This window comes from Trachymyrmex septentrionalis, unplaced genomic scaffold (assembly GCF_001594115.1).
Source record: "Trachymyrmex septentrionalis isolate Tsep2-gDNA-1 unplaced genomic scaffold, Tsep1.0 scaffold196, whole genome shotgun sequence".
In the NCBI taxonomy this organism is placed as follows: domain Eukaryota; kingdom Metazoa; phylum Arthropoda; class Insecta; order Hymenoptera; family Formicidae; genus Trachymyrmex; species Trachymyrmex septentrionalis.
In genome coordinates, this window is record NW_017305135.1 from 1,466,032 (window position 1) to 1,476,554 (window position 10,523).

The 10,523-nt window shown below is 30.9% G+C and overlaps 1 protein-coding gene across 5 annotated transcripts in view; it reads left to right on the top strand.

The window, feature by feature from the left end:
* Positions 1-10,523, top strand: part of LOC108747235 (synaptotagmin-1-like) — a 42,223-nt gene that overhangs the window by 8,227 nt on the left and 23,473 nt on the right. For 3 of the 5 annotated variants that reach the window (XM_018484599.1, XM_018484594.1, XM_018484596.1), the window contains exons 2-3: positions 3,660-3,814; positions 8,894-9,013. In XM_018484599.1, coding sequence (XP_018340101.1) covers positions 3,673-3,814; positions 8,894-9,013 — 262 coding nt within the window. In that variant the 5' untranslated portion in view covers positions 3,660-3,672. Of the gene's footprint in view, positions 1-3,498; positions 3,573-3,659; positions 3,815-8,893; positions 9,014-10,523 lie in introns of those variants that run through there. The other 2 variants (XM_018484595.1, XM_018484598.1) reach the window with 2 other exon arrangements.

Consider the following 10,523-nt stretch of genomic DNA (forward strand, 5'->3'; position numbering starts at 1 on the left):
AGAGAGAGAGAGAGACGTTTGCAAGCTGAGCACACCTAGAGTCCTATATTTATAAAAAAAGCGGGACCGACTTATGTCAGTACCGCAAAAGTATTAAAAAGTACTAGAAGTATTAAAAATGATGTCGTTTGCAAGACACTATGAAATCCACTAATCATTCATTAAGCACCTATTTTTAGTACACAGAAACAAGTTCATCATTGATTGCTAATCACATGATTGTAATGACTAATCAGAATTAGAGAGCTTCTCAGGAAGAGAGTGGTAAACTGTATCACGTGACCCGTCTCCTCTGATTGAATATGGGCACCAAAGCTCCATAGGCATAGAAGAAATGGGAGAAATCTGGTCACGTGATCCCCATCCTGATTGGATATGGGTGTTCACCCCTATATTATAAATTCTTACAAGAAAAATTCTTGTGAGATCTTCAAAAAAAATTTTCACATACGAATTTTGGACAGGAACATACAAGATTGTATAAGAATATATCGCGTATGATATCTGTAGGTAAATCAAGAATCTTACACCCATTTTACATGAATCCTATAAGCATGTTACATGATTTTTACACGTATGTTACGTGAATCTTGCACGCAGGTTATGTAAATTTTGCACGCATGTAACATGAATCTTGCAAGAACTGGGAGTGTCATTATGAAAATATTACAAGAATACTATTGGAATTTTGTGTGATTTATTGCTTGTATACATTAAATAAAATAGAATGGGACAAGCAAGGATTGTTGAATGGAATTTAAAAGAATTCATTTTAGCTACAAATTAATTCTTTTTACACAAATTGTATAACGGTTTTTCGACTAAATCAAACTTAATTAAGAAAGGAACATAAAAAATCTACGCTAGTTATTATAGTGAAATTATAATTTATTAATTTATTAAGATAGTGATAATATACATTCTGTCAAAAAAGTACCGGGAATTGATCATTTAAAAAGCCTGCTTAAAGGAATTGTCAAAATTCTTTTTGTCGCTAAGTTGGCATAATTGTCCTCTATACTGACGCGGAGCTGGAGTGCCATCTGTCATTTAATGTGATTATCGTGCTCGATTTTATCAGTTCATCTCAAGTGTGTTTTGCGATTTTTACAAACCTAAATAAAGAATATTATCTGGGCGTTATGCGGCGTTTGAGAGAGCAAATTCGTCGAAAAAGGCCAGATTTGTGGAAAACAAACTCATGGATTTTGCACCATGATAATGCACCATCTCACAAGGCTATCATTGTGAACAAATTTCTGACCAAAAACTCAACAAATATCATCGAACAACCACCGTATTCACCAGATATGGCTCCGGCTGACTTTTTTCTCTTTCCAAAACTCAAATTACCACTTCGGGGCACTCGTTTTCAGTCGATAGAAGACATAAAAGAGAATTCGCGTCGAGAACTGAAGTCGATTTCGGAAAATGCGTTTAAAAAATGTTTTGATGATTGGATTATTCGTTGGCATAAATGTATTATTTCGAAAGGAGCCTACTTTGAAGGCGATACAATAAATTTGAATGAATAATAACTATTTTGTGTTTTATTGACCAATTCCCGGTACTTTTTTGACAGAATGTATATTTCGACTTTTTATTCAATCATCTTCAGTATTCTGACAAATTTTTTAATTTTTCTTAATTCTTTTTCATTTCATATATTTAATCCAGTTTCTGTTCATTCAATAATTTCATTTTATTTACTGGGATGATCGATATCTTTATTACTTTTGAAGCGATCATGTAAAGAAATGATTTCTTAAGAATATGTTATTAGACTACAAAGCAAAAAAAATCTTTTTATTGTAATATAAATCGTCGTGTACAATTCATGCCAGATTTCTGCACCAACTTGAAAGATAAATTATTTCGTAACTATTGAGTGAGTGCAAAAATTCGTGCCTAATTTATTATTTAAAATTCAAACAGCTATTTGTATTAAAAATAGAATAAAATCTAAATCTTACTTTATCTGAGAGAATTTAAGAATCTATTTTGTAAAGTTGTGATGGTTTGACGAAGTTATGAGCAATCAAAATCAATTTTTTTTATTTTTATCGTCTTATTCTTTTTATTTAATCCGCAACAATTCAGTAACAAATAATCGTAGGGATATTTTTTATAAACAATTTTATAGAAAAAACTTTGAGTTTTTATATTAGAAATTCAAAAATTTTTGCAAATTTTTTTTAGGTATGTAACAGATCCATAAAATGAAGAAAAAAATTTCCCGTTTTGTTTAACTCCTAGTTTTCTATAATATGTAAAAATTACAAAACTCATAAATTAAAAAAATATAATAACCATTCGAAAGTAGAGGTTTCAAGCTTTAAAATTCTTTTTTAAAATTTAAATTTCGTTTATTTTTAACAAAATTGCAGCTGTTTGAACTTTGAATAATAAATTGGGCACGAATTTTTGCACTCACGCAATATATGTTTTTTTAAAGACTGATACATGATCTTTCATGTAAAGAATCATACATAATTAATACCATATTCTTGGACGATTTTATAAAAAAATTATTTTTTAAGAGTTTCTTATAAGGTTAAGGCAAGATCTTTTCATTGCTATATAAATCATCGTGTACGAGTCATGCCAGATTCTTGTATCAACATGGAAAATAAATTATTCCATAATTATATCTTTATTAAGACTGATAAATGATCTTCTTGAAACACTTCAGAATCATATATAATTAATACCATATTCTCAGATGAGCCTGTAAAGAAATTATTTTTTAAAAATTTCTTATAAGGCCAGATCTTTTCATTACGATATAAATCGTCGTACGACTCATTTCAGATTATTAAGGTTATTAAAGATTACTGATAAGATTCATTTATAAATTATATAAGATTCTTATATGATCATGTACCTTCATTTAATAATCTTAATTGACACATACAATTCTTTTAAGATCTGATACAAAAAACTTATAAGAGTTTTCAACAGCGACGTTATGCAATTTGCCATCCTCTCCCTGCGAGACTCTCTAATCAGAACATTTACGAGTATAACACCAGTCGCGCTTCTCTTATAAATCTAGAACTCTAAGAATACTATGTCAATTCATAGTGGAAAAATTACATGGTGAACTCGCATCTGATATTCCTTTAATGTTCGTTATCAGATTATCGACGATTACGATTGACGATTGCTTGATTCTATTTTCAGCCAATTAGAATAAACTCACTATATGGTAATTAGTTGAAGTAATCGGACAACCGTCAGTCGTAATTGTCAATCCGTAGTCTGATAAGGGCATAAGGCTAAAGTCCCATGGAGCGAAAGTTTACAGCAGAATGGAACAGCGAGATCAATCACAATCGCAGAAAAGAAAGCAGAGTAACGACTGCAGAGTGATTGGTCGCGCTATTCCGTTTAATCCGCAGTAAATTTCCGCTCATGGGATGCCATCCTCAGACTTTTACACTACTACTACTCATTACGAATACTATTCATATCAGCAATGATACTATTGTGTTTCAGTAGTTACACTATTGAATGTTAGTAGTTGTCACTATTGTGCATTATTATGCATCAGGAGTTTTTTTTCCGTAAGGGTAATTACTTTTAAAAAGTAACTTTCCATACCTATAATACTTTCTCTATCTATAATCGATGTAAGTAACTTTGAATTTGAATTTCAGTGATTTTCATTGAATGTTACACGAAGATTTCTTAGGCCCGTGGGGCCTGTTAATTGTAATTGTGATAGGAGTAGGAATCATCCTGATCGCATTGCTCTTGTTCGTCTGTTTTCTCATGCCCGGTTGTATCGGCTATAAATGCTTTAGAAAACAACGTAAGTAATTATAAAATACTCTACTTAATTCTTTTTATGTTAAATATATTTAATTATTCTCAAAGTACAAATTTTCTGAAATATTCTAGAATATATAATAAACAATGTTTAAGAATAAAATTAACATCATTATATGTGTTAAACGCCAAACAAAGATAATTGTAGAGTTGTTTCCAGTAAAATACTTGATATGTACAATTGCACCTAGAGAGGGAGTGGTTCACTTACTGTTGCAATTGCCCACTGTCAATCACAGTAACTTTTGCATAGGAAGTTTTTATATATTTTTTGATTCTGGTGCTGTAACTGACTTGTGCGCAATTGGCTCGTGTGAAATTGATATACACTTATTTAGATCGGTATTCATAATCCGTTCTTATCTCAAGCTCATCTTAAGTAATGTCTTAAGATGCTAATACGGCTCTCTGGTTGGTTCGTGACATTTTAAGACTGTACTTAAGACGGTCTTGAAATTAGAATCGACTATGAATACCGTCCTTAGAGATTTTCTATGCTGAGATCGGCCAATGCTGACTATTCCTGTGATTGGCTCTGCCGTGTTGTTGTAAAAGTGGATGTAAGAGAAGCGATACCATGCACACCAACGAGAAACTACTAAAGATTGTCAATCCTGGACAAATTTTCAGCGGTATAAAAAGGGCCCCAAAGAAATACCCCCTGGAAGGAATTGAAGAATACTGACATTATCGGCAATTGCTAATAATAGAAAGAATTGCTAATAATAGAAAAGATATAAATTTACTAATATTAACATAAATATTTAATTATATACATTATTAAATTTATGATTTTTTATTACATAAATGCTCCATAAATATAAATATTTATAAGCTATAATATCCTACACATTGCCGAAAAATTACAATTTTTTTCTCTGTAGTTATCATCTTTGTTGATAATCAAACTTTGACAATAACACTAAAGTCATAATTTAAAAAAAAATCGAGTATTATTGAATTTTAAATGCATATACATTGATAAACACGTCTAAACTAGTAAACTAATAAATCATAAAATTAGTACAATATTATCAATTTTTTACTTTTAATCACTTCAATATTAACAAGGACGCGAACCCCCGTAAGAATATTAGTCTTTAATAGTATCTCGTCGGTGCCATTGCGATTGAAGCATATACAAAAACGTAAGGCAGTAACATTTAAGTAGTAAGGAAATCGTAACATTGGATTCGCTATTGATCTTACAATCTTCACCGTGATTGGCCAATTCGCTTACTGATAATACACCTGTTCTTTTTAGCTGAACTTTTGCAGCAAATTATCTTTCTTTCTTTTCTTTCCAGGAGGAAAGAAGAGCAAGAAAGATAAACTGATGCAAAAAAGAACAGACCTTATGTCTTACAGCCTTACATTTTTGTATGTGCCATGGGCTTGATCGGAATATTGACATTATATAATAGCGTATCACGGAGAGTGATATTATTTTAATTTGTATATACTTTTTTAAAATTGTAATTGAATAATACAAAATTTATAAGAAAAATTTGATAATAAACAGAGTTAATTGCGTAAACGAACTCTTGTATAAATTCTATGGTGAACTAGATTTAGTTGCTTTCGACATCACAAAACTCAGATAATTCTCATTTGTGATGTCATAACTCAGTTGAATGCACATTCTTTTTTTATTATTACAAGATTCAACTGAGTTTTTGTTTACAATCTGCACAAGCTCAAGACCGTGTGTCTCGGTCGAAAACGCCATTTTATTAATGGCATTTTCGGCCCAATCAGGTTTGCACCAACTTGAATTGAATTAATTATGTTTTGTGCTCTCCTATTGGTAGAACGTGTAACGTTAATAAACGTATAATAAATAGCAAAGTATTTTTTCAACTCAGATTGATGCAAATCCGGTCGGACCGAAAACGCTATAAGTCTTGTTATGTCGTATTAGTAATTTTATGCTTGAACCTATGTTATTATGCGATAACTTTTCATCAAAATATGCAAGTAGCAACGTTATTATTTGAGTATAAAATACTTAAATTACTTTAGATTCAATGACTTTTGTTACACGCACGCTTAATCGGATTTAATAATATTCGTAGTTATAAAATTAGCCAATCATAGACTACATTTACACGGCACCCTTAATCGGGATTAAAAGTTACGAAACTGACCAATCACAGTGTTCTATTCTTCCGAGGAACAGCTATGATTGGTCAATTTTAATAACTATGGATGTTGTTAAACTCGATTAAGCGTGCCATGTAAATGTAGTCATATAAACTATTTTTCGTAGAGATCCTCAAGGCAGAGTCCGGGAAGATGTTCGCTATGTATTGATGCAAACTAGTGATTTCTATAGTAAATTTGAAAATATAGCGTTTTCAAGGCTATGTTCAGATTCTTATCCGAATGATACCTAGGTCATTTCATCCTTCTCACCAGCACCGAAAGTTTTCAGAAATATTTCAATTGAAAAGTGAAATATTTCATACAAATTGCGAAATATGTCTGCAACATTTCTGAGACAGTTCTGTTGCAGGATTCTCTAAACGTTTTATCGACAATTGTCGCTATCATTAACTAATAGCCAATGAGTATCACTCTTTCTTCCAAGATTGTCCGGCCATTGGATATCGCTAGTTAACGATAACGACAATCATCGATAAGATGTTTAGAGAATCTCTATTGGAATAGCAAAATGTCCGCGATTATTGCATATGAAAGGTTGATGAAATGTAACAAACAGAATCTGCAATCTTTTTGAAATATTACTAAAAAGATCAGTTATTTCTAGTGCTAAAACTGGGCCTCTATTCTTGAAAAGAAACGTATACGAAATTCTAGGAAAATATTATAGTATCGTAATACTGTAGTATTTCCCTAGACTTTAGTATACGTTTCTCTTAAAGAATAGAGGCTCTGATATTTAAATATATACTTGGGTTTTTAAGACTAATAGCGTTTTCAGCCCGACCGAGTTTGCACAAACTTGGGTTAGAAAATGTTTCGCTATTGATTGACGTTACACGCTCTATCAATAGGAAAGCATGAAACATCATTACTTTAACCCAGATGCAAACTCGGTTGGGCTGAAAACGCTATAATCGTCAATTTCCAATCCGACCAGTGGTACTTATTGATCCATTTCAAAAAATTCCCTAGCCTAATCGGATTCTGGATTCCAACCGAAATCATTCAATTATTCCCTAGATTTTTATCGTGTTTTCTGAGAAAAATGGAACAATTCCAATCGGAATCCATTCCGACTCTATTCCATGATAGGTATCCTGATGATTGTTTCAAAGCATCGACGTATAGTACTGGACGAAGCATACGGTGAAATTTTTTTGATCTTTCATCTTGACGGACCTAGAAAGAGTAAACTAAGTGGACACGGGACTCTCTTGTCCTATTAGTCGAATTATGTTTCAGGAAAGGGAGAACTGTATTCTTTAAAGTCAGGAAATAATTTTGAAATCTTATTGAAAGTTTTCTGCAGCTATCGGTGCTGTATAGGAAGCAACTTATTCTAGTGTAAAAGCCAAATTTTTATGCTATTTTTGCGAATTTTTTATAAATATAAGATAAAGTTTTTTGGGACAGGATTTTTTTCTACATATTTGTACATATTTCAAAAATATTTCAGAATTTTTTTATTAAAAAATAATTGTTAATATGCGCTGTATCAAATATTAAGTAACGTGAAAAATAAAACTAAGTCTATGGCTCCCACGATTCCAGCTCTTTTACTCATCTGAAACAAAAACCCAAAGAAATTCTTAATTAGTATGAGTTTGACTATAGTAGGTACCAGAACAAAGAAAAAATACTGATAATTTAAAAAATGTCATGTCGAAAATTAAGTTTTGATTTTTGCCTTTTTTTCTACCAAAATTGTTATAAAAATTATAAAAATATATATTTCGATTTGATCCTGGTACGGGCTATAGCTATATACATGTATGTGCTGAAGATGTATGCACATGTCCGACTCGATTAGTCAACTGGTTTTCGAGATATCATGGGAGCTAATTTGAAAAACATGGATTCGAGAAAAACGCGTTTTTCGTACTCATTATATAGAAATAATTTTATTTACAATCAATCAGCTAGAATCTTCTTTTTTCCATGTTCTGTCACCGGAAACCATTAAATGTGTTGCAATATTTTCAACCTTTTCATTCTTCTTCTTCTCATCATCAAATTCTTTTGAAATAGGAAAGTCGATATCTTTCGAATTTCGCAGCTTTATTGCGAAAACGAACCGGAAACCGCTCCCTACCAGGTGCTATAACTTTGTTAATTTTGCGAATCGAGCTAATTCCTTTTACAGATATATTTTTTATATCAAATACTTGCAAAATATGTAAAAAAAAATCGATTTTTTAAATCCGCTAGACTAGAATACCCCCTTAAGCAAATCACTTTCAAGCAAATTGACAGCAACCTGCAGGCAATTTGCTATCTGGGATTTTGTAAAAGTAAGGCTAACTTTACGAAAATAAGACAACTATTTACATCATCTTTGTAATATCTTTGCGACATGAATGTCAGTGATTGCACGTATTCTGAAAGCGATATATTTTATAATTAAATCACTTAAATTTTAATTATTAATTTTACAGCTTCGTAAATATGAGCAAATTATGCCATTTTACGACAAAGTATTATATACCTAGATAATTATTATTTTTTTCTCTGTAACGTTGTATAATTAAATATGTCAATTAACACATAACCATGCATAAAAATTTCCTAGTATTATTGCTAAAAATGTATAATGTATTTTTTAAATATATTTTTCTTATAAAAAAATTATTTATGTTAAATTTATATTACATTTATCCGCCGCATTATATAATTATTATACGATAACCATGTAGCCTATGTAGTAAAACTTAAAGATTGTTTAACAAGTATCTAAAATTATGGAAGAAGAATATTTAAATATCGCATAAATGTTGAAGCATCAGCTTATAAATAATATACGAAGAAAATAGAAATCCAGCGAAGAACATAAGAATATTTATTTTTAAATCGCTATCTAAGACAAAAATGGATAGGTATTTAAAATATCTTTTCGCAGGCAAAGAAGTTAAGAGCGTGCCTCTGCAAACGAAGAATCAAGAGAAGGAGAACTTAAAATTAAATGACGTCAGTTATAGATCTTGGAGACTCGGTAGTCTATATGAAAATGACAATAATGGTATAATTTTTTGCATTTTGTACAATTTTAGGAATTCTGAAATCTTGATTGGTTTCATGTATCTCAGATTACATGAGAACTTATCTTATTTTTTAATTACCAACTACAATATTTTGTTAGTTTGCAAAAATTATTCTACATCAATAGTTAATTTTTTTATATCAATAGTTAAATAAACAGCAAGAGGAAATTGCAAGTCAGCGAATAATATTGATTCGTCACATTACACTGGAATGTTATGATATAAAAATGTTATAAATTAATACACATAAATATATTATCTATTATGGTTTCGTTTGAAAATAAGTTTAATTGGTATTGGGAAAGAAAATAAAGTTGGCAGTATTGGAAATTACCAACGCTGTGTTTCGTTTTTTTTGTTGGGAAAAAACTAACTGGGACTAACTAATACCTAAATATGAGAGAAGTGCCATTTTCGGTCAAAATTAGATGTTAAACTATGTATTTTTTGAATAAATTTATCTCATTGTCAGAAATATGACTGCATACCGATTACTTTCGGACTTTCAAAAGAATTAATCTGAAATATTAATTATCTTTTAAATATTAGAAAGTGGCTTTAATTGTTACAAATGTTAAATGAAAAGGAGCATACAGCTACACTTTAAATACCTAGCGCCTTCCCGGTCCTAGTGTTAAGATGTTGAACTACTATCCAATATACATTCAATTAAATTGAATTAATATTTCAGAATTAAATTGAGAGCCGATAAATCATCGGATTCATACAATCATTCTGATAATCCCCCCAAAAATTCACCCAGATCTTAAAAAACTGTAATAAACTTATTGCAAAAAATATTGCCTCGGCTGGGAGTCGAACCCGGATCTCTTGCATTCCGTGCGAGCGTCCTGAGCCTTTAGACTACCGAGACATTATTAATACATAAATTACATATTAATTATCTCCCGCAAAATTTTAACAAGAAACCTGCCTTAAAAATTATAAAAAATTTATTGTGAAAAGTATTTCCTCGGCCGGGGATTTTACAACCTTACACGATTAGTATTATTGATATGTCGTTTTAGTTTTACATATAATATCTATTGCACTGTGACATACTGTGGCACATCCTAATAAAGCGATACTGCTCAAGAATCAGATTCCAGGTAACATGCACGTTATCTAGGATCCAGATCACCGTATCAGAATTCTATGTCAATCCATCAACAATATTAACTACATATGATCGATAACATCGTCAATATTTGTTAATATTAACAGTACTATTAACTGTGTAGAGTTACCTTAACGGTGCCTCGAGTGGTTTCATGAGAACTCTTGCACGGAATGCTATAAGAGATCCGCTGCGGGTTCGATTCCTGATCGAGGTAATATATTTTTTGTTTTTTACAGGTTTTAAGATGTTTCTTATTAAAATATCGGAGGATAATTAATACGATTGATTGTGTTTAAAGTTCGAAAGTAATCGGTGCATAGTCATATTTATCAAATAAATTTATTTAAAGAATATATATGTATATATAT